Source organism: Lissotriton vulgaris, chromosome 11 (genome assembly GCF_964263255.1).
Source record: "Lissotriton vulgaris chromosome 11, aLisVul1.2, whole genome shotgun sequence".
In the NCBI taxonomy this organism is placed as follows: Eukaryota; Metazoa; Chordata; class Amphibia; order Caudata; family Salamandridae; genus Lissotriton; species Lissotriton vulgaris.
The window spans coordinates 299,867,677-299,893,267 of record NC_141699.1 but is presented as its reverse complement, the minus strand read 5'-3'; the positions used below and the strand labels follow the sequence as shown (position 1 = coordinate 299,893,267).

The following is a 25,591-nucleotide window of genomic DNA, read 5'->3' as shown; positions in this document are numbered from 1 at the left end:
TTTGTTTCACAACGATTGTCAGACAGTTAACTTGACAAAAAACTAACTGTAGTAAGAGAAAAAAATAAATCAATTTTCAAAGCGGCAATTAGTAAAGACAAACTGACATAGGACCTCTTCCCTTGAACAGACAGCAAATGTGTCAAGATAAAAACAAGATTTAAAGGCATATTTTATGCTCGTTGTATATAGGAAGGTGCACCAGGTAAAAATGTCCAATCTTGAATATTTAGCAAAAATAATCCTTTATTTTTTAATCTTCAAATACGTAAAAAAGCAATCCAGACTTTTTTCTAAGGTTACAATCAATCAATCAATCGATCAATCAATCGGGATTTATAATGTGTGGCTAATCACCAGTTCGGTTATCCTGGTGCCTGCGGGTTCCGGAGGTTTATTCGAACACCCAGGTCTTGAAAGCCATTTGGAACTCTGGAAGTTAGGTGATGGTCTGCAGGTGTGTGGGGAGGCTGTTCTAGGTCATTTCTGCAAAGTGGGAGAGGAAGCGTTCTCCACTTCTGCTTCGGTAGATGCAGAGATTATGGGCAAGTACAAGGGAGGCAGAACGTAGTCTTTTCGACGGTTGGTGCAAGTTCAAGTGGTGGTTAATGTATGCAGGTCCTTGGTTGTGTAAAGCCTTGTGTGCGTGGGTCAGCAACTTGAATTGGCAGCTCTTCTGTACAGGGAGCCAGTGGAGTTGCCCGAGGTGGGGAGGTATGTGGGTTTATAGGGGATGGCCGAGGATGAGTTAGGTTGCGGCGTTCTGTATGGTCCAAAGTCTTTGTAGGAGGTGCTTGGTGGGCCGTTGCCATAGTCCTGTTCGCTGGTGATGAGGGTCTGTGTCTCCGTACATCTCATGTGTAGGGGTACCCATTTAAAGATCTTATGTAGCATGCACAAAGTGGGGAAGCAGGCGGCGGAGAAAGCGTTGATCTGTGATTTCATGGCAAGCTTGTTGTCAATGATGATTCTGAGGCTTCTGAAGTTGTCGGAGGGAGTGGGTGCGGGTCCTATGTCTGATGGCACCAGGAGTCTTTCCATGTGTTGCTACCAAAGATCAGTACTTCTATCTTGTCTATGTTCAGCTGCAGGCAGTTGTTCTTCATCCAGTTGCTGATGTTTGTCATGCATCTGTGGAAGTTCGTTACGGTGGTGGGGTCGTTAGTGAGTGAGAGGATGAGTTAGGTGTCGTCTGTGTAGGAAATTATGTTGAGACTGTGGGATCCGACGAGGTTGGCAGGTGGAGTCATATATGTGTTGAAGAGCATTGGGCTGAGGGATGAGACCTGGGGGGCACCGCAGGTGATCTCCTTAAGTTTAAAGGTGGAAGGTGGATGCTCTGGGATTCTTCCAGTGAGGAAGGTGGTGATCCTTCTGAGTATGTCCCTTTGGATGCCGATGTGGGGGAGTCTTTTGATCAGTGTGTAATGGGATACAATGTCAATGGATGCTGCGTGGCGAGGCGGATCAAAGCTGCTGTTTCTCCTTGGTCACAGAGGGTTCAGATGTCATCTGTGGCTGTGATAAGGGTGGTTTTGGTGCTGTGACTGCTGTGGAAGCTGGATTGGGAGGCGTTGAGTCACTGGTTCTGCTCCAGAAGTGTCATGAGCTCTTCCAGTACCTTTTCTGGGAATAGGAGCAGGGAGATTGGCTGGTATTTTTTGAGTTCGCTGGGTTTGGCAGAGGTTTTTTTGAGCAGTGGTCTGACTTTGGCATGTTTCCAGGCATCTGGAAATGTTGTGGTGGTGATAGAAGTGTTAAGTAGGGAAGAGGAGTTCCTAGCCAAACCTTTGGTTTCTGAGGTTAAAGATGTGGTGCAAGCATGGGTCTGTGGGAGCTCCTGAGTGGAATGACTTCATGATGGAGGTGGTGTCCTGGGTGGAGAGGATGTTCCAGGTGGTCACTGTGTGGATCATATCACTTATGGTAGTGGCGCATCTGTCGGGGAAATCCATAGGTGTGGGTTGGGGTTTGAAGTTTCTGTACATGGTTGCGATCTTGTTGTGGAAGAAGTGGGCGACGTTGTCGCACAGCTCCTGTGAGGGCATGATGGTATTTTCACTGGTAGCTGGGTTGGAGAATTCCTTAACTATGTTGAAAGTTCCTTGGTGTTGTTGGTGTTGGATTTTATGTGTGTGGCAAGGGCTGTCTTCTGTGTTGCCCTCAGCAGGCAGTGGTAGAGGTTGAGGGAGGTCTTGAAGGCTGCCCTGTCAGAGGTGTACTTGCTGTTGCATAATATCCTCTCCTACGGTTTGTTTTCCAGTTTCGCTGTTCTGACTTCTTAGGTGTGCCAGCTGGCCTTTTTGGAGGATTTTCTATAGATGTTGCTCTTGATGGAGACAATGCTGTCTGCACAGTAGGTAATCCAGGCGTTGGAACTTTTTCACTCCGTGTTCGAGGTTGGTGGCGGTAGCCGGTTTGGAGGTGTTGAGGGCGTTTGCCCAGCTGGTCTCTGAGATTTTGTTCTACCTCTAATGGGGAGCACTGGTCATCTTGGGGGTGCTGGTGCAAGGAAAGGAGATGCTATAGTGGATGATGGCGTGATCGGTTCATGTGACTTCTGACATGGCTGTATTTGATACAGCTGTTAGAGGTGAAAATTGGGTCCAGCATGTGTCCAAAAGTGTGTGTAGGGTTGTGTACAATCAGGGTCAATCTGAACCTGCTCATACTGTCGAGGAGGTGTGCAGTGTTTTATCGTTGGGGTTATCGATGTGGAAATTTATGTCGCCAAGGGAGATGTAGTCCTTGGGGTCTAAGGCTATGGGTGCAATGAAGTCTGCGATGGTGTTGCAGAAGCTGAAGCACAGGCCGGGGGGTTGGTTTGCGAGGGTGCCTCCGATGGTTGTCTTGCCATCCGTGTGGAGTTTGAAGTTGAGATGTTCTGTTGGAGGTTATGGGTGGGAGGTTCGCTGATGGCTGTTCCTCCTCCTGGCTTGTTGGTGTGGTACTGGTGTATGATTTTATATCTGTCCGGGCAATGTCTGGGGTGGATCTGGATGTACACTATAAAGTATTGTTTCAGTGTAACAGTAATTGGCAACTGTCCCAGATTCCTGATTATTTTATACAGCCCCTGAAAACTATAGGGCATTATCTAAGAGAAAACATTTTGCAATTTAGTTAACACGAGTGCAGGGAGTGTTATACCTGTTTATTATTATTATTATTGACATTTGTTGAGCGCACAGCTACCCCCAACGGGGGTGTCCCGGCGCTAAAGATTGCGGATTGAGGAAAAAGAAATTTTAGCAGCCAGAAAATAAGAAGGTCTTTAATTTGCCCCTGAATTGAGATTCAATGTCAATGAGACGGAGGCTGATGGGGAGAGAGTTCCACAGTTTTGATAATATCACAGCAAAAGCTCTACCACCTTTTCTCGCCAGTCGGAATCTGGGGGGGAGTAAAAGGCGAAGGTGGTTGGATCTAAGATTAAGAGAAGAATGGACTAGTTTTAGTCTGCGTCTAGGGTATTTAGGGCCTTTTCCGTTCAGAGCCCTGAAAACTAGTACCAGGGCCTTGAAGTTGACGCGGGCGGTGATCGGGAGCCAATGCAATTTTCTCAAAAAGGGTGAGATGGAATGTCGAAAGGGGACTTTACAGATCAGCCTGGCCGCAGCATTCTGTACGATCTGCAGCCTATGAAGGAGGTAGGCCGGGAGTCCCACATATAGGCTGTTCGCGTAATCCAGGTGCGAGGTGATTAAGGCGTGAGTCACTGTCTTCAGTGATTCCGTGGGAAGAAAGGGGGGGATTTTTTTTAACATGTGGAGTTTACCAAAGCATGCTGAGGTGACTTTCTGAATCTGGGGTTTAAAAGATAGTTCGTTGTCGAACTGGACTCCGAGATTACGCGCCACCATAACCGGAGAAGGTGATGGGTTGAGTTCAGCCGGCCACCAGGTGGCGGGTGACATGGGACTCGTTTGACTAAAAAACAACACCTCTGTTTTGTCTGTATTAAGTTTTAACGTGTTAAGGGTCATCCAGGCTACAATATTAGAAAGGCAGGTTCTGAAGTTTTTAAAACCAATGGGCGAGTGATCTCTAAATAAAAAAATCCAAAACATATCACTATGTGCAGTACTAATAAGGTATTTTAATATTTTCTAGTAAGCATTTTAGATTGATCACCAACTGCATTCTCTATGTAGAAATTTGACAGTGGGCAATTCCCATTTAAGTGTAAAGTTAATTTCCAAGAATCTCAAGATTTAGAGTGGGTAGCAAGGGTTACTCAGAGCAACATGGGTTTACAGAAATAAATAAAATGGAATTACAATATCCCTACTGTATTATAAAATCAGTATCTCCGTGTTCAAAGTAGTATAATCTATTTTTTTCTTGGCAGGATACAATTTGATTTAAAATGTCATACTATTCTTTCATGTAAGGTCCGCATTGGCTACATTAACCTGCACATATCAGCGTAAAACCACAATACTAAAATCTGAACTTGACACAAGCCAACATCCTAGGCAGCACAAAACTGACAATTTTTGAAGGAGCCCATGAATTTGAAAAATAAATTATTTTTAGGTTTTGGTGATAAATGATTCCTAATTAGATACTAACCTGGTATCCCAGCTTAAGGGCAAAGGATTTTTCATACTGAGGTTGAAAATTACAGGGATATATGTCCTAGTCACCCAGTGTCCTCACCCTCACCACCCCATTCACAAAGTTCTTGGAGGACTCCTGAGCCATACATGAGTGAACATATTAAGTAGGAATCAGGACAATGTTGCTTTATCCAATCTGGTCTGACTAGATTCCACACTTGGCTTATTTCACAAAATAACCAGAAAAGGTAGTGAAAAGTGCAAACCACAGTAGTGAGAGCTACAAGGGTACTGCTTCGCCTTTCATGCGTGCTACTTGTATGCGTGGTAACTTACGGCAACTCATATTCTTCAATTTTATTTGGTTCAGCAGACCGGTCACCTCCAGGGCTGTCCATGGTGCTGAACTCTCAACGGATTACGTTGGCTTTCTGCTGCATATGGGAGGTGTTACAGTAAAATAAACCACACAGACATAACCTAGATAAGTTCACAAATTGCAAAAAGGAGCATGCCACTCAAGTAAGTTTGTGGTATAGCTCAAACGGGTATGGCTGACAACATGAGACTTCCTTTTTACTACAGTAGTATTTTGAGGTTTTTCTGAAATTGTTATTTCTTTTAAAACAATTACTCTGAGAAGACCTTCATCGGCATTGCAGGACCGTAACAGATGTGTTACACTGTGTCTAATTCAACCAGTACATCATCTCCCACGAGTTAACCCTAGCATACTCAAACAAGCTACTCAGAAGAGACAAGGGTGTTTTGGAGGGTCAACCTTCTGTTTCACACAAAAACAAATCTACTTCAGTGCTCAAATAATGTTTGCTGCCAACTCCCAATGATATTCTTATAGCTGCAAATTAGCTGGGTGCCTTCTGCATACCCTAAGAACCCCATACGCCATGAGGCGGTGCAGCCAGTGGCTAGGGGTAGAAACTTAAAATAACAAGAGACAATTATGAGCATTGGAAAGCACCACAGTGCTCTTGCTTAGCAGCAATTTCAAAGAAAGCCTGCGCGTTTGACCCATTGAAGTGCTAGACTTGCAACCTGTGCTACAAATAACAAAGATATACTGAAGCAGAGTAGACGTGTTACATACTGCAAATCAGTCTAAAAGCACATAGGGCAGGATTTAGTTTGGTGGATAAGGACATTTACCAAAACTGTATTTAGAGTGTAGCTACTTCTATAAACTTTCAGGAGGATGAATGGGTCAGCCTCAACATTTGGTGGATGGCCCTCATACACTGATCTCTAAATCAGCCCCTAAGACTGACACCACTGTCAAGAACCTCGGCTCATACACCAGCCAAAACTGCCCGCATCATGCCTTCAGTAAGCAAGACAGGAAAGACATCAATATAGTCCAGGATAAAATGTGATTTACCTATGCTTAGGACTAAAGCCGTTTGGTCAAAGTGTGCCAACGTACAGAAATATAGAGATGTGGGAGAGATACTTTAGGCTTGAAGCTTGTTTAACAACAGTGGGTAGGTTTTAAATCCTTCACTCTGGGAGATCGTAAGGAGGTTACGAACGACATGGGTTTCAGGCTCTTCCCCTTGGTTTGTATAACTTCAGGCAGACATGGATCACTGAGTGATCCTGTCTGTTTACAGTTTGTAAAGAGTGGGAATATCTGCCAAAGGGAGTGATTGGAGACGACAACTGCTGTTCACCATCTGGATATCAAACCGTTTGCCATGGTTACTTTTGGTGTTGGTTACTTGTCTTACGTTACTTAAGGTAATGGAAAAGTTGTAACAAGAGTGATTAATTGTTCTATGCAGTGCCCCAGAAGTATGGCTGCAGTGGGTCAGAGTCCGACCAGCCACCTTGAACGCTTGTGATTTGTATAGGTGGCAATCCAGCCTTTTTAATACATTGCAACAGTGACCAGCTCAGTGTACCATGAAAATGAGAAAGTTCATAAAGGACATACAGAGCTGCCAGCTTACTGAAAACCATAAACTCCACGCCTTCATCCATCACACCGCAGAGCGCTGCATCCCATAGCACGACAACCACACCTCGGTGGTCGTCACGGATAGCAAGGAAACAATTCCCACATAGGATAAAAACAAAGACCCACATTAAGGTCCTTCCACCCAGTCACCCTACATAGTGTAGCGTGCTACCCATGTAGGCAAGCGCTTCAGCGCCTACAGAGGGGGACAGAATGCTATATTAATATTTCAATACAATACAATCACTACCTAAAATATAAGCTGAGTACACTACCCCCCTCCTTAAATCTGCTTACTTTAAAACAAAGCAAATACTACACAACACAGAAATAGAAAAAAAGAACTGAGCAATACATAAAGACCAAATAACAAGGACACTGTGGTAAGAAATGTAGACCATGCAAGTACTAAAGCTTGTTTCCACTGTAAAAGTTCCTTAAACCTCTGGCCGCGCAGCCTAGACAGCCATCAGCAAACCCCTATCTGTGTATGTAGTAATTATGGTAATAGACATTAGTAATTAATTTGCAGCATGATGTCAGCTAGGGGAACGATGCCAAGCAGCCGCACTCGTCAAACACAGCCCAGCCATCTGGGTTACTTCACTCACTGGAGCCCTGATTAAGAAGCGTGCTGCTGATGCCCTGCTTAATACAATCTGCCATCAAATGCCAACATACTTCAGAACTAAATTAGGAAATATGGCTGAATGCGCCTGGGCGGAAGCGGGGAGCGATAAGTGGATGTCTGGATTCCAAGGCGGAAGACTATGCCCCGTGGAATAGCCTCGTTATGAGACAATCTCACCTCTGAACCCGCCTCCCGCGAGTCACAACGTGATGAATTGATTTCAGGTGGCAAAGAAACCTCCAACAATGCGGTATGAAATGCACACCTGAGCTAGTCACTCTTCGGAGTTTAATCAGGACTTTCACTTGAGCAGACCTTCAATTTTCTTGCGATCTGTTGAATTATAGCGTTAATAACACCTACTTAGGGTTAAAGTGTGTGCTGATTGCTCTTACCTTTACACACCCAGCCCCTGAAGCCTTGTGTACCAAAGAAGATGAACAGCGTAGTTAAATTAATCCGACATCTTCAACTATATAGTTCCATCGCAATATTTCAGTATGATCCGTGAACTATCCCAGGTGGTGTAAATGACTTTAGTGACTGTTTTTGCAAATGTGCCGTCGGGCAATAAGAGCAAATACTGGTGGCGCACGTGCTAGCGGACAGGTAATTACCAAAAGGCCCTGTGCAGTGTGGGTAACATTGTGTGCAAAATCAATCGCAAAAAGAGTTGCCACGCGTTATTTCCCCTGACTTACCACAAAAGTGATAATATGGGAACCACACCTGATATTAAGCAGGGACTTTATTTGTATAAGGGTGTTTTTGCACTGGTTATGACCACCCACTATCCAAAGCCAATATCTATAATTCAAGGCTGATTGATTTCTTTAAGGAACTTGTAGCCGGATTCAGAGTTTTCTCAGAGGAATTTACGTCTGCTATTTACATCACGCACCACGCACTGGTGGAAATGATGCCACATGGGGCATCTCTGTGATGGTGGAAGAAGTTTCTCCCTCAGCGTGGTTGTCTGCCCTCCTGGACGAAACCTCTATCTTATGCTCCACCAATGGCTATTTTGGACAATGGAATTTCTGTCTGCAAGGTGGGCAGTGAAAAGGTACACATAAAGTGGTGGCACACTGCCCATTTCTGGGTTAACACCAGCTAAACAGAGAACCGGACTAGTTTGCATCGTCTGAGTGGTCAAACCGAGAGACAGACAGACAGCAGACTCTCCCTCGTCCCCTCTCTCTCTCTCTCTCTCTCTCTCTCTCTCTCTCTCTCTCTCTCTCTCTCTCTCTCTCTCTCCTTCATTGACTGTAGCATCTCTGAGTATACATGTCCAAGAAGCATTAATGGGCAATTCAGCACTTAATAACAATATGAGGTACACCGAGGACATGTCTGGTGATCTGTTGGGTCACTGTCAGAAGACATTAAGTCTAAAAGTGTAACATTTCAGCAGCCAAGAAATAGTCACATGGGACAGTGAGGATTAAGATCAGCAGTCTTATTCATGGCATACATGTGTGGGCATGGTGTCATTTAAGCATCAATGTGTAAATATTCAGGTCGCAAGAATGAATTGTCACGGCACTGCCGAACATCCCTGAGGTGTTGGAACTCGCAGGCCCACCCACTCAGGCCTCAGGGTAGGAGTTATGGAACAGGTGCCATGTGACTTATCAAACACAGGAGCAAGGCAGTATTGACAGGGAATCAGTAGCTAGGTGCACTATGCTGAGAAATTGACGGGAACACCTTCAACATGACTTGTCATGACATCATGACGCGGCTTGCGAAGGTTTGTGCTCATGGGAGTTGAAGCATCTGTTGCATAAAGGAAAAGTGCCTTTACTAGAAGAACTGACCCAGTTATTATGTTTACCAACCTAGCACTGTAAGGTGGTATCTCTATGCGTCTAGACAAAGAGTGAATGATTCGGACCCGCAAAGGAGGTTGCAATGTTTTCGCAACAATCCTATGCCATACAGGTTTGACATTATGCCTGTAACCGAAAAATAGACCCCTCTGATACATAGTAAGCATGGAACCTGGTTTGCAAGAATAAACCAACTCATATTTCGGAGATATTAGTTAAGTGTACACCTGTTTAAAATTGTTATTTGGTGTGAACAGGTGTGAGAGTTAACACAGAAGATAAGCCTGTGCTGTGAATAATAGTGACTTGTACATGATAAAATGCTTGGAACCTTTCTCCAAGTTTCACTGCAACCTAAGCAACAGTTTGCCCAACTTAAAAGTATGCATTTTACCGACTTCCAAAGTACAAAAGGCTAAGCAGAACCAACAGGATGTGAAGCACAGACCATTTAGAATTTTCCAGGAGCAAGAAAATACATTCTTAACAGTAACACAACAGTAACTCTAAAGTAAGGGTTATTGATATTTTAGAAGGACTGCGAAGGGACTGAAACTCTGATTCCCTACATGGACAGAACTGAAAAGTTACCCCAGACAAGGGATTGAGGGATTCTCCTTCAAGGATTGTAAGTGGAACGGATTGTGTGCCGATCTGGCCGAGTAGAGGGGAAGGGGTTTCTCCATCGCTAAAATGTTTTTACCATGGAGAGTAAATACATCAGCACAGGCACCCAGGAGGAATAGGGGACCAAGTGAGAAGTCACCTCACATTACCAGAAGTATGTCGCGAAATCTGTATGTGGGCGCAATTTTCCAAGCGTACTACCGGAAATGATTGTGACATCTCAAAGAGATCTGCACTTGTACATAGGTGCACTTCATCAAGGTCAGATTTACTACTTGTTTTCTTACCATTTGTTTTGTGAACAGGCAGTCATACATCTGTAAGGTTAGAAGTAAAAAGGTTCCAAAATAATACATTATAAAGTACAGGATACAGTTTTCTTCATACAACAGGCTTCAGATTTATTATTTATTGCATTTCGATTGTGGTACAACCCATGACTTTCTGAGTTTTCAGCCAACATTTTTCACCCCTTCTTTCCCAGAGTATGAGAAACAAACCGCATCAGTGGAGGAGGAGGAGCTAGAAGCAGACTTTTAACCTGCTGACCTCTGTAGTTAATCAACGAAGGCGTTCACTCTACCAGAGGTAGATTACCTGCCAGGATATTCTTTACACTCAGGGCATATTAAATTGAGGTCCATCAATTGTTATCCACTTTACAAAGTTTTTCATTACCCTTGTCTGACTCACAATCGCCTCCTACGCCACTGTGCCTTGGAGTCACATTAATGTGCTCTTTTTGTTTTTGTGCCTTCATCAAAGCTCGCTTTCCCCCAAGCACTCAAAATGATTTCCTGGAATTATTAGCCCAAACATACCCCTACGGAGTCAGATGCCTAGCTGGCACATCAAGTATGTAACGTTTGGTATTCAGCACCTATGGCTTTTTGGCCAATTAATGGGCACACTGTGCTTTAAAAATCAACACGTGGACTCATTTCAAAAGCAAGTATCATTGGGGAGGACTCTTCCCTGTAACATTCAAGTTGGAAATACATCCCCGACCATTTTGAAAGTTCACCAGCTGCCAAAATCAAAGGATTTTACCACAGAATTAGCTCAGATTAACAGGATTTGCTCACAACAATTTGCATACGATAAACCGAACATGAATCAATTACATAGTCAGTGATTATTTAAAAAATCCATTATGGATGGAATTTTGATTAGGTTTACACTTTTGAGTTAGTGTACTTCTTTTCTGTATTCACAATCTGCACTTTTGTACTAATGTCTGCGTTTGTAGTAAATCCAGCAACTACACATGGCCAACCACTGGTACTGCAACACTCTCACACAGGAAATAACGGAGGTAGGGAATTCAAATAAAACCATACAGGTAATAATGTTAACTTAAATTACATTAGTTTAAATAGTTAAGCCCATAAATACAAATTAATGCAACAATATATATAGAAATAGTTTATATTTATTATTTAAATATCTAATTAAAATATTTTTATAAATGTTATCTTTAGTTTATATTTACTTATATGTTTAACTATTTAAAATAATTTAAATACCTTAATTTAGTGCAACATCATTTCCTATGGAGTTTTACTTTAAGTCCCTACCTCCATTTTTACTTAATACCTGATTATTAATACAATTACCCAACTCTTAGAACTAGATCCCTTATATCGCACTTATTTGGAATATTTTAAGCAAACACGCATTGTAATTGAAATAGTTTAAATTAATCTAAATAGTTACTATCAATCAATCAAAGCTATTTGTAGACCAAGTGGCTACCTCAAACCGAGGCGTCCCAGCGCTAGAAGCAGAATAACGAACAGACTCAGCCACTATTATCTATACTTGATCAAAAAAACAGGTTTTTAAATCCTTTCTGAGACCGAATTCAGACTCAGCCATATGCAGATGGATAGGCATGGTGTTCCAAAGCTTATCAGTCACAGTATACCATACATGTATGTTAATTAACAGAGTATTATTACGCTTCCCCATCTATAACCCCTATATTCTTTACATCCAGGTCTTAAAAACATATTTTGCATACTTTAATCAAATGTGCATTGTAATGTAAATAAGTAATACACAAGTAGTACAATTAATACCAGAGTATCAATGCACTTCCCCACCCATTACCTCTAGATCCCTTACATCCCGCTCCTAAAAAATTATTTTGCAAATTTAAAACAAATATGCAATGTAATTAAGAAAAATTTAAATGGATTTTCAAAACTTTAAAATTAAAATAAATAAAAATGATTTTGATCCTAATTGGTTCACAATAATACAATAACATATACTTACCTTTACTTATTATTATGCACAGTACAATCATGCAGGGTAACAAATATGCATTGCAATTAAGAAAAATTTGTATTTATTTCCAAAACTTTTAATTTAAAATATATCTTTTTTTTCTGGAGTTTTATATAGAACGTACTAGACCCGAAGGTATCAGAGCGCTTTACATGTGCACCTGTTACATTACAGTTGGACACATTCATTTTTGTTGGGCACGGGGAGATTACGTGATTTGCCCAGAATCGCAGAATGTTGAGCGTCCCTGCCGAGACTCGAACCCAGTTTCCCAGCTCCGAGGTCGACCACCCTAGACGTTAGGCCACATCCTCTCCGACTTTGATTATAATTATTGCACAATAATACTTACCTATGATAAAGGCACGCATGCATGGTAAAGCCCTGCGTTGAAAGGCACTTTGTGGTAAAGACTGCATGGTAAAAGCTATCCCCCCATTATTAACCCTCTCCCGCAATAGCTCAATTTTGTTTTCCAATGAGAGCCACTAGACTGGTGGTTCATAGGAATACACATGCCTGGAACTTTGCTACTAGTCCAAAAACTGTTCTTCTGGACAGTTAAAAATCCATTAAGATGGATGCTTTCCAAACTAACTTTCACCATAAACGTCTCACAACTGTCAAAATGTTCCCCACTTATTTATGTGAAATCCGTGTTGAGCTCCTAGCTATCCTTTAGGTTTGTCCTGGATATCCAAGGACCTTACTCTTTCGGTGAATACAACTGCTTGATTCTAGAAGCATCATCTTGATCTTCTTTTGTGTCGTACCTATAAGAAGAGGCTTTGGTATCTCATAAACGAAGTTAAATGTTGTCCAGCATTTGATCATTCTTTTTACAATCCATAATGACTGAGCATTAAAACTCAACAGAAAAGGATAAAACAGCAGCCCTCCGCTAGCAGGGGAAGAAAGCTATTTACTAAGCGAACGTTGAGGGAGATAATAAAAAAGTCTTAAACACCCTCTAGAAATGAATGACCTCCTGTACCTTAGAGACCAAGGGAAACGAGTTCCATAATTTGGGACCGAGTTTTCGGAGAGCTCCATCCCCATAATGAGCCTGCTTGAAACACTGAGCTTGTTAAACTTAAGCACAACTTGCAAACTCTTGTCAATCAATCAATCAAATCAAGCTTTATTCGGTTTAAAAAGTACAACCATAAAAGCATCATAAAAATAAGAATGAGCATCTTCATATTTCATCCCAGTCTGTACATTAAAATACATGAAAGGTAAAAGAATTAAACTATACATGAATGTACAAAATGGACATGATACAATAAAAGCAAACGCGGGAGATAGTTTGTACATAAAGTGCCAAGTGCATAATATACATTACGGTAACAGAACTACAATCCTAAACATCATTATTCAATAAGCGTCCTATCTTCTTCATAAACAAGGGCCTCGAGGTGGGAGTTATTTTCTCTTCTTCTAATTGCTGACTGAATGTAAACCGCCACTGCATTACAAACTGTCATTTCCTAACTTGCAAATGAAATCAAAAGCAGTTTTATAGGTGAACAATCTTTCCATTAAAAAAATGGACTGAAATACTCTTCCTAATATCCAAACTAATATAATAAAGAGAGAGCCCAAACATTTGAGGCGGGTAGTCTCAGGAACCACAGCACCAATCACAACACCCAATACAGTGTTGGAAAGGGCAGTTGCAGCAGAAGGACATAGGCTATGCAGACGCCCACCATATACATTTAAAAGGTAAAAGAACAGTGCTAGCAAAGTAGTCCCTTGTGGGCGTGTCTGCGTTGTGCTGTGGGCGTGTGCTGGGGGTGTGCTGGGGGCGTGACAAACGCTGGGGGCGTGTGGTACGTTCCGCCCTTCATGCCATGTCTCATATCGTGTGCTAATCCCACCCTGCTCCCTTTAAATACCCCTGAACCCCATAATTATAAACCACCCTTACTCCTTAAAATACCCCAACACCCTTAAACACTAACCCATCTTAACCCTATAAATATACCCTGTACCCCAAAACCCAAACCTATCCCTAAACCCTAAAAATACCCCTGTACCTCAAAACCCAAACCTAGCCCTGAACCCTTAAAATATCCCTGTACCCCAAAACCCAAACCTACCCCTGAACCCAAAAAATACCCCTGTACCCCAAAAACCAAACCTAGCCCTGAACCCTAAAAATACCCCTGTACCCCAAAACCTATACCTATCCCTAAACCCTAAAACTACCCCTGTACCCCATAACCCAAAACTATATCTGAACCCTTAAAATACCCAAACACCCCAAAACATATACCTCCGTACCCCAAAACATATACCCCTATACCCATACTTACCTTATCGTAACATTAAAAAAAAACATGCTTTTACCATTCATACATTTACAACGAATTTCGTTGTAAATGTATGCGTGGTATAAGCATATAAAATGTAATGCCATGCGTTATAATGGCATTGCGGAGTCATGGTACTTTCGTAATGAAAGTATGCAGAGTGATGTTATGCGGAAAGAAAGTTGCGGAATAATGGGTGTTTACCCTCCCCCAGTAAGTACATTGGTGGCACGGCAGCCAACATCTCCAGCAACATACTCATATTTTTTCACCACCCATTTGAAAAATGCACAGGGCTCTCTCATTGATGGCCAGCACCGACATACACTTTTAGACACACCTCCCGCCACAAGTTCTAGACTTGCGAACTTTAGAGCTTGGGAGCTACGTACGAATCTCGGCATCAGCTCAACATCCTGTGATTCCAGGCAAATCGCTTTGTCTCCCCGTGCCTACCACAAATGAATGTGTTCTTCTGTAATGTAAATTGTGCTCATGCCGTGTTGTCGAGTTTGCGCTATATAATATTGCAAGGAAAAATAAAGTAGGGAAACTCGAGTTCACACACTACTGAATGCGCACTCTTAAGTGCATCAGCAGTGCACTGTGAAACGGAGCGTTTCACAGGCCTGTCACAGACAAGAAATGCTATCAAAACGAAATCCTACAAAACAATATACTACTGGCCGGCAGCAATTAATACCCGGACAACGTCTGGACGGGCTGCTAGTATCTATATAAATCACAAAATAAAATACAGTGTAAGGTTGCCTGATCAGATTTTTCATCACAGGTGCACTTTGGGAGATTTCGTTTCCATTTGCCCATGGTTGGGAAATCTATTCAAAAATGGGCAATTCCCATTCTTAACCTAGTAAGATAAAATCTATGTTTTGTATTCGAGACCTGGAGTATATAGCATTGTATCCCTGGTCCAATGGGCCTATCACAGTATTCAAACTCATGTAAAAGAAACTTTAGGGGTCAACAACTTCCTCAAGGAAGCGGACGCAGTGTCATAATAGGCTAATTCCGGTGGATTAACTGACGCTGCGGTGAACACTGATTGTTCGTGTCGCCGGTGTGTTTGAAGACTCCAGAAAGATCGTGTGACTTTAGCCACGCCTGATTTCCCTTACCCTTTTCCCAGCGGACACATTCAATATATAAGAATTTCCAAGACTTTAACAAAAGAAATTGGTTCTTACCCCACCCCTGTGGGTGGTTGTGTGGGCGAGTCGGCGATACCTGCCCTAGGCCCTGCCAGGGCCTTACAGACTAGAGTACCCATGTCCTGATGAAGCCTATATCATCTGGCTGAAACACGACCGCGACTGCCTCGACACCTCTTGCTTTGAACGGAGTCTCCTATTATAATTCAAAAAAGATTTGATATTTTTTGTCTTACGTGCACCAACAGAACTGGAGACTGGGTTGATGCTTTAACCCCCTGGTGCTTTTCTTTTGGGACTTCCATTTTGCGGTGCACTCCATTGTAAATTAAGAGGAGGCACTTTTGTAAATTGGTGAGTGTATATATTTTTATATATTCCTTGTATTCAGGGTACAGAAAAGTGTTTGTTGATATTGTAAATGTGTTGTATATTTGTATATGATGTACATGTGATGTTTTGTATATAGATTGTTTTTTGTTATGCCTCCCTGGATGTCCGCTCCTACATGTATATATGAATTATTATATATATCTTTTCAATTAATAATTCGCTATTCACAAGATAATTAATTGTTTCTTGTTTGATAATTAAAAGTGGATTGATCCCTTCGGTACCCCTTGTTGCTACTTTTTCATCCTTGGATGACTCCTGCTCAGGTACAGGAGGGTAAGGTGGGCAGAACCCCTAACCATATTTTCTAGTCTATAATAGGCTAATAGGCCCGATTTTCCAGGTGCCAGTGGCGTGACGCCTAGCATCTATCACACAGTCAAATTTGTAAGACATATAAAACCAGTTTGACTACCATTTTGTTCCATTTTCTGAACCCTGGCAATGAAAGATCCATGAAGGCAAAAGCATTACCATGATCCAGTTGCAAATGGACACAGATACCAATGATTGTAGAGTGAATCTCAAACAGAATGAAGGGTAGGATCTTGGGTTAGAAATGTAGTTGTGAATAGCAGGTACTTGAGCAAAGATGACACTCCTATCCTTGACCATGCAAACCAGAGAGGGCAACAGACTTAAGTGGTGTGACCATAGCTCGCTGGTGCAGCAGAACTTATTTTCTCTCAATGAAAAATCCTCTGTTCTGGAATTACTCATTTTCCGGACCATACAGTTATGAATGTCAGTCAAACTCTCTCCCGTGCAACTGATGGAGTGAGAGGGGATTTCATCAAGTCTCAGTAGAAAATGCATGCCGTCTGCATAAGTAACCATACTGGAGCCGAAAGAAAGGATTGATAGCCCTAGGTGCTCCAACTTAAAAGTTGATTAAGAAAAGGGAATTTCACAGACTCTGCAGCTGAGGGGCGACACACCGAATTATTGTCACTGAGGAATCCAAACCATTGCAGGGTCAGGACCTGCAAGTCCTGATGGATAAAAAAATGTGAGTAAAATAAAGCATTGTACCATAGTCAGTGCAGTGGACACTACAAGTAGTAATAGCCCAGTGGAAAGCAGGCAATCTAGTGTGGCAATCAAGACAGATTAAAAGTCGTGGTTGGTGCAAAACATAGCTTGCAACCAATCTAAAGGGGTTTGCTTCCCTAGAAAGCAGAGAAAAATATGGCCTCATGTTGCTTGATGGTTTTGTTTAAAAAATCTGAGATAAAGAGATGGGTCTATACAGCTTTTCATATCGAGTGGACCCAAGCCAGCCTTTCACAGAAGAGGCATTAAATAGCCTTGTTACACAAGGAAGCAACAACATCTGACTTGAGCAACAGGTGTCTGATGATGCTGAGATAACTGCAGGAGCCATATCCAGCAGGACCCATATCAGGCAGGATTTCTCAAGCTAGTGAGATTTCAGGACTGCAAAGACACTGCTAACAATGCATATGCTAAGCTGTGCAAGAATACCGCCTGGAGAAATACCTTCACCAGACCTTGCGTTTTTTTCTCTGGGGAAATGTTACCACTCAACTGCAAGTTGTAGAGGTCAGAATAAGGGAAACCAGGTGGATTTGAAAACACTAGATTCAATGTTTACACATGCTTTCCCAACTCTTTTCACCACTTAAATTTAGTCATGTATAATCATAAAGTTGGAGACAGCCCTTCTCTTATTCTGAATGAAACTGGCTCCATTTGCTAAGGATAACCAAGTCATCAGGGATAGAACATGCTTACATAGATGCTGGAACCACAAAGTCAAATTAAACCAGGAAGTGGTCTGAACATGACAAAGATCAGGAAGACGTGTTGGGTATGGATTCTGGGGTAGCCAATATCTGGCCAAGAATGTAACCAGCCTCATATCAATGAGTCCTGACCAAATGTAAAGGGAGTTTCCTCCCGGTTGTCAATAAGCCTACCTAAATTAGGAGAGGATTGACAGAACAGGTCCTTAGCATAGAGATTCAAGGCTCCTAAGTCAACAAGTAGGCGAAGGTCAGGGAAGTGAGGTTAGGCTGCACAGATCAATAAAGCTTGCCAGGAAGAATTGACTTTAGGCTGCAACGCAGTCAGTTAAGATAGTTGGTTCCACCACATCTAGCTGACATGTACAAACCAGTGTTACAAGAAGTTGATGGTCAGAAAGAGGCACTCACTGAATTGTTAAATGTGTCGCTGCCCCGCAATCCTGACTGCTGGACCGATCAAATTCAGCATTTCAAAACACTCCAGAATCGTAGCTTCAATTGCGCGTTGAAAGAACGCACTAGAAGTTTCAGTAACAAAAAATGCATCTGCCTTGTGTGCTTCTGTCAGGAACATAATTTAGGGCAGGGAAAATGATGGTGTACTGATGGTTGGTGGATCCCCTTCTGTATATTTCAGGTTTTGAACAGGTTGACAGGCCCTTTGGTTGATCCCCAAAGCATCCACTGGTGCCTCAACTTTGGTACAAATACAATTACAATATTTTTACGAGACCACACTAAAACTGCAAAGTAGTAAAGTGACAGGATCTTGTGCTAAAAACAGCATGTGGTGGCTGCCACACAGACTACGAGTGGATGACAGCAGATTCCCTTTGAGGCTGCATGGAATCCCCTCTGTGGCCAACAAGGACAGTGCTCATATGCCCGAGACGAGGTGGACAGAGAAAGACACCATTACTAAAGACCCCAGAGGAGGTGATACATGAACAAATCAGACAAAAAAGAATCTCGGATAATGCATTTCAATACCACTATGACTGGTCTTAACAAGATTCAAGAATTTCCTAATATTTGAATACTCTTGCCCCTTTTGAGGTGCCAGCAGCTCACAGATTCATAATGTAAGTCATTGCTGAAATACTTGCTTATGAGTTTTCCTACTAATTTTACCAAAACACTTTTGATTTACGACCCATTCTGATGTGTGACTTGGATGACACATTTTTAAACTTTCCTTGAGACAGACACGTGTTCGTACTCAATTTATTTATGATTTTTATTTCACTCTATGTCATTTTTACTCTGAACTTTAGGGCTCAGTGTCATCATCACAGGCACGTTCACAACTAATCACAGCCCTTTCCACAGCAGCACAGTCACTATAGGTGGACCACTGCACATCACACATATGTTCTTTTCCAATTCTAGCATGCCGTGCTGACACGCGGCTGTAAAATTATTTTTTTATTTTTCCACAGAAGGCACTGCTGACCATTTCACCCATTGCCACATAGGGCAACTGATTATAATGACTGACTGCACATGAGGAGAAACGCCTTAGCAGCTTACTGAACACGCTACAACAATCCAAATGGTAAGACTCCTTCCCCCAATTGGCCTTACCCATCTCTGCCAACTGCCTCGGTTTTCCTTTAGCAGAGGCCAGATGGTTGTAATATTTGAGGTGCTCAATGAACAAACTCTGCACCCCACCCCCGCAAAGCAGGTAGAATGAGTCACAAAAAACTTTCCTTCATAGGTTTCATGAGACAAATATGTTCTTTTGAAGCACAGTTTGATTGACTTTCCTAATATCCACTGTTTAGGCATTCGATGAGTACAAAGAGAAGGTATGCCTTTTATATTGGCCATCACATTTACTATCTCCTAGAATAAAAGTAACAATATTTTAGCCCACCTACTCCATTTTGTTTTTTATATGGACTCCCCAGTTCCCAGTACTGCAGGAACCCCAGAAGCAGTGGGGTCGAAACGCATTGACACTTGTTCAGGAATAGGAAGGGCCTTATGTAATACTTGCTTCCATTGGATGGTCTCATGCATAAAACGTATATCAGACAAAGGCATCAACTGCCTTACTTATTACAGAATAATTGGTGGCCCAACTCCCACTAGACATGTGCCAATACAAGATTACATTGAAGTCACATGTATATAATGTGCAGTACTTTGGACCATTTTGGAACTTGCATTTTATGTTTCTCTTCTGTTTTTTGTGGTTTAAAAGGTCATCAAGTCTCTACTTGTTACACTGATACATACTCACTGGTGGCAGAGCATTTACACATTTCATTTTATATTTCACATGGATGCCCTTTACTAAAAATAATGTTTTTCTGTGTCTGACTATCAGATTATATGAACGGATTTGTTACTCTACAATGAAATAATAACTAATTTGATCTGTACAATATAATATAAATAATGTTTCATTCAAAGTGCTCTATTTTTTGGACAAATATCTGAACTTCCTTTGGCATCACTGTTATCAATAAGAAGCTTTTATGTAGCACTTCATAACACATCTACCATTTCAAAGCACTCCGAGTAAACAATCAGCCTTAAGGGGGAGGCACACCGGTTACCTACTGAGATCACAGAAGCAGACAAAGTGGAACTTACGGAGCTATCCTGTTGGCCAGCCTCCTTTGCGCCCTACTAGGCAGTTAGGTTTCCTGCACATTTTGTAGAATTTTGCACTGAAACCATACCCGTCTGGTGCTTTACATCCGTGTGTGCCCTTGTTAGACATCTTAACCAGGGCCTCCAAATTATCCCTGTTGCGCTGATTTAATTCAGGAATATTCAGTCCGATCAGACACTCTGAGACTTTACCTCTATTCTAAGAGAAAGCCAATAAAACTGGAAGGGGCATTTACAATGTACTAATTATTTTGAATCCTGTGGTTTCCACTTCAGCATGTGCTTTAAGGCTGTTCTCCCACATCAGCATTTTCCTCTAGGACACAAAGTCAGTCCCACAAACTCCATGTATGCTGGGGTCACCCCCTTTTAAGTTACTGCGCCAATCATTATCTCCCCCTACTTGAAGCCTTAAGGCCTTTCCATAATGGTTATAGTTATCCTCAAAATAGACTCGAACATGTGTTTGAGAATGATACCTAGTATACAAATCCATTCCTACTCATCCAAGCTCTAGGCTTAGTAAGGTCATGTTAATGTTGTATTATAGAGTATTTCAAATATTCCCAGAATGCACTTGGCAACAGGGGCATACACGCAAATAGTCCAAGAGGACAAGAAAGGTGAATCAACCAGTTGCTCCCCATGTATTCTACTGACATAGCCTCTTGGGCGGACATTGGAAACATCAAGGATTATTTGCAGGTGTCTCCTTCCCTCTGTTGGCAATTTCATCTAGGCTATCAAGTTTAGGAGTCCTCACCATATCAAAAACTCTACCAGCAATGACGTGACCACAGGTCTCTTCCCAAATGCCCCACTGACCATGGTTCAGGCAGTGAACTGGCATTATGAATCCTTGCATAGGTTGCTAATTACTGGACATATATCTCCCCTCTTTACTCCTTTTAACTACCTTCAGTGAGAATTGTCAGCCTGAATCTTGTATTAAGTTGATCCTTCTTACTTATTGCAACATAGATACAGCCTGAAACTACTCTTTCCAAATCCTACTTACGCCTGGCTCAAACATCGTAGAATAGGATCTCAATGTCTTAGTCCCAACAAATATCTAGAGTGGGTTGTAAAGTATACATTATCAAATTTTAATGTGTGTGAATTTATCGGAATACCTTGTTCCCTTCATTCATCATCCAGCCATAGCTTTTGACTCCGAAGACGGCCACAGTAGGGGAGACATCTAAACATGTGACCGGATGCCCATACACGGAATGGAGAACCTGGCTCGGCTGCCCACTCCTCAGCAAGTACACCTCTTCCTCAGCAGCTGCCACACTGACAGGAATGCCACCAGTGTCGGGAACAAGATGAAGAAAGTTCACCTAAACAACCAAAAAGTGCACAAAAGCAATAATTGAATTTATATTGCCTCATGTCTGTAAGCAACTCAAAGCACTGTTCAAACCATTCACACGAGCATACATGAAAATATTGTCAAAAGAAAAATGTGAAATTATCTTAATAAAATATTGACTACATGGATACACTATTTCTCACATTGAACTATACACCAGCTCCCTAGCATAGCGGAGTACAACAATCCAGAATGATAATAGCATAAAATCTCATTCGGAAATAGAAACTTTTCACATATGGAACCCCTTTGGAATAGAGGACTGGGCAAAAGTGCTTTCAGAAAAGAAGGGAGCTGGGAGGTGAAATAATGGCGAAGGTGAGAAGTTTGGTGGGCAGACTTGGACGGATAGGGCCTCAGGCAGCATCTCTACCTATAGTTAATTTAGCCTTCAATAACTTAATTATTGACTATGTTGCATGATAGACAAAAGGCTTGATAGAGGCAAAACAGGGTTTCGGCTGATGAATGCTCCTCCAGCTCTGGGATAATAATGCCTTGGAAGTGAAAGGTTCTACGACTGGGCTTATGTGTGTACCTGGAAGCAGAGCATAACCAGATGGATGCGTGAAATGAGTAACGAACCTCCATATGAGCAAGGCATCCACATATTTGGGCATGAATGGGTCTAAAGCAGCTGCGGCACTGGGCCTAAGCCGTTTCCTTGGCTTTGGCTGTGTTTATGTCTGGTGCCTCAGGCAGGGCTGGTTTGTGAATATAAAAGATTATGCAATGATCACTGGACCTCTTCAGAGGGGGCTATGTCCACTGTCCAAATCCATAGAAGGTAGGTGATGCCAATGATCATAAAATATTGGAAGAGGAATTGCTTTGCAATTTGGAATGATCTAATTAGGGTGTTAAATGTTTGTTCATTTCTGGTCAAAGCGCAGGAAGCTGTACGGACAATAATTCTCTCTTTTCAGACTGAGCGCTGGTTTTTGTGCTGTTTTCAGAAACTCATTCTAGCCCGTAAAGTATTAGTAACTGCGGAAATATCACATTAGATGTAACCAATGGTACAGATTTAGTTAAGAGTGTCTAGGATAATTAAAGCTATATACTGGGTAAAAAAACCAAAATGGATATAGTGAACACTGTAGGCTAATGTCTGATGTGTTACTACTATTTGCTACAAAGTACAACAAAAGAGTTACATAGATGCAAACAAACAAACACAGATGTTACCTATATTACTCCCCAGTCGGCCATTTGGTCAGTATTTTAAGGTGAGGAATCTGTGGTTAGACAGAATATCCACCAGAAGAGAGTTACCAAAGGTAAGCAACCTATTCTTTTGATGGATATCTCTAACTGCAGAATTCTCCTCTTCTAGATTTCAAAGCAGGACCTCGGCAAGTTAGAGGGTTTGTGGAGTGGGCTCAGATCAAAAAATCCTGCAGGACACAATGGTAGAAATGTTCTTCCCTTCAGGCCTAGTTGTCGAGGCAGGAATGTTCTGTGAATGCGTGCCCTGGTGCTCACGTTGCAACATGGTAGACATTAGGAACAGGCACACCGTATGCCAATGCAATAGAAGTCTTGACTCTTGTAGAATGAGCACTCAGACCGTCTGGGGGCTGCATCTTGAGCAACTTGAGCAACAGGTCGGAATGCAGAGGTCTATCCACCTCAAAAGGGTCCTTTTGCACTGCCTCCCCTTTCTTCACCTCAGAGAACCCCCACAAAACGCTGATCATGTAAACAATGATCTTGGAATGAACAATGTAACAGCTTAAAACCCTCTTGAAGTCCAACTGATGGAGCCTCTCCTCCTATTTTGAGGGGTGAAGAATGCTGGTAGGATGATGTGTTGCCCAAAGTGCATTGGAGACACAATGCTAGGCAAGGAGGCTGTCCGATTCCTTAGCGCCAATTTGGCTGGGAAAAAGATGGTGTAGAGCGGCTGCACCGATAGTACCTTAAGATCATTCATGCGACGAGCTGAAGTGATGGCAATGAAGAACAGTCTTGAGAGTCAGAAAACGCAGCGAGCAGCTCTGCATTGGCTTGAATGGCGTACCTATGAGAAACGTGAAGACCATTTTACGGTCCCACTATGGCATCACAATCTTTTGGCAGGGAACATACAAGTTAAACCTTTAATAAATTGCATTAAAGTGTTTTAAACAAGGACAGGTGGATCGGAAAACACAACAAGCATTTGCAATGCAATAGGTCTCGCATTAGGAAAGTTTGAGCTATTAGTATTGTAAATGACAATTTTTTTATTTATGTGTTGGTTTTGAGAATAGCGAAATTAATAGCTTTGTCATTTATAATGCCAATAGTTTTAACTTTCGCAAATGTGACATCTTTAGCATTTGTAATGCAATATGTGTTGTATTTACATGACTTAGATGTATTGATATTACAAAGAACAATGGCTTTTACTTTTTTACAATAATTAATAGTTAAATAAAAGTTATTGTAATTTATAATGGCACTAGCTTAAATTTTTGTAAATAACTTTTGGGAAGATTATGTTCTTGGATTTTCGTCACAATAAAATACAATGAACAGAAGTGAAATATTAACATTTTTTTGGTGACATTTGTAATAAAGCGTGAAACATTGAGCTAACATATTTGAACCAGTTGTTGCGTACCAGACTTTAACATCAGCCTATCGCGCTGATAAAGAGGTTTTAATGCGCACGATTCCAACGATTGCAAGTTGTGTACGATCAAATTTTGAGCAATGTGTTCCTGTGACGTGCAGCAAGTTTTCCCTGTTGCAAAACACTATAATGGATGCCTATATAATGCGATATGTAATATTGCTCCGAGCTCAAAACGGGATTTTTGGCCCAATCATAAAGAGCGTCGGGGTTCAATTTTTGGAAGACTGATTCTTTTGGGGGGGGAAATGAACTTCACCCGTAGATGTATTGTTATTTTTGGGTATAAAACTAAAATGTTGGGATTATTTATGTGTGTAAACTGAAACCATACATACATACACACTTCACCACCGCCCACGTCCTGTAAACTGTGCCCCAACTCGAAATCTATACTCTAAAATTAATTTACTCGCCAATAGTCTCACGGGCATATTTGCTCTGTGACCGCGGCGGCTGGGACACGCTAGTAGCCAGAAGGAGGCGTGCTCGTGACAGGCTGGGGAGCGCAAGCACAGGTTCCAGGCAGCGACGGAGGCCTGGCGCGCACCGCCTCCCTGTGCCGTGGGTCGTCCCCTTTTCCTCTTCCCAGTGTGCGCACCGCGGGGGCCTGTTTCCTACGCTGGGGGCCTGCAACCGCCGCTTTCTGCGATGTTGGCGGAGGCTGGCGGGGATGCGCCCCCGGTCTGGGGGAAGCTGCCGGTTTTGCAGCCACTCTCAGTCCTTCCCCTGAAGCCGGGCCTGCCTTCCCACCACTGCCTCCTCCACCCGGAGCCTCCGGAGCTGCAGAGGAGCCTGACTCTAGACGGGCCGGAGTACGAGGAGGAAGAGGTGGTGATTCCGCTGACCGCTCCGGCGCCTAACTAGTAAGTACCGAGATTTGGGGGGATGGCAGATCTCCCGATGCATGGGGCGGGGTGTGTGTCAGTGTGTGCGTGCAGGGGGGGTAGGGGGCGGCGGCGTGTTTATGCGTGCGCGTCTGTATGTGTGTGTGTGGTTGTGGGGGGGCGGCAGCGTGTGTGCCTGTGTGGTGTGTGTGCAGGGGTGTGGGGGCTGGCTGTGTGCGCACGGGAATATGAGGCACGAGATGGGCACGGCGCTGTGCGCGCCCACGAGGTCAAATCTGCGCTCGTGCCCCTCTCGTATCTACATTCCCAGAAATGGGCAGCAATAGGTCTCGAGCAGACTCTGCTCGACCTAAAAACGACCAAAAAACATGACAAATAACCTTAAATAGTGTCCACTGTAAGTCCACACTAGACCGAAGACAAAACAAACAATAAAACATCCAGCAGTTTGGCCTGGAATTGTTCTATTTTGCGTACTCCCCACCAGGCCACAAATGTGTCCCAGCATAAATGAACTTTGTAGGAAGTCACTTAGGGGCATGAGGATGTCCT

General features: G+C 42.5%; 1 protein-coding gene across 1 annotated transcript in view; it reads right to left on the bottom strand.

Moving 5' to 3' along the window:
* FBXW8 (F-box and WD repeat domain containing 8) overlaps positions 1–25,591 on the bottom strand; it is a 599,303-nt gene that overhangs the window by 211,295 nt on the left and 362,417 nt on the right. The window contains exon 7 of the mRNA XM_086943265.1: positions 21,330–21,539. Coding sequence (XP_086799391.1) covers positions 21,330–21,539 — 210 coding nt within the window. The remainder of the gene's footprint in view (positions 1–21,329; positions 21,540–25,591) is intronic.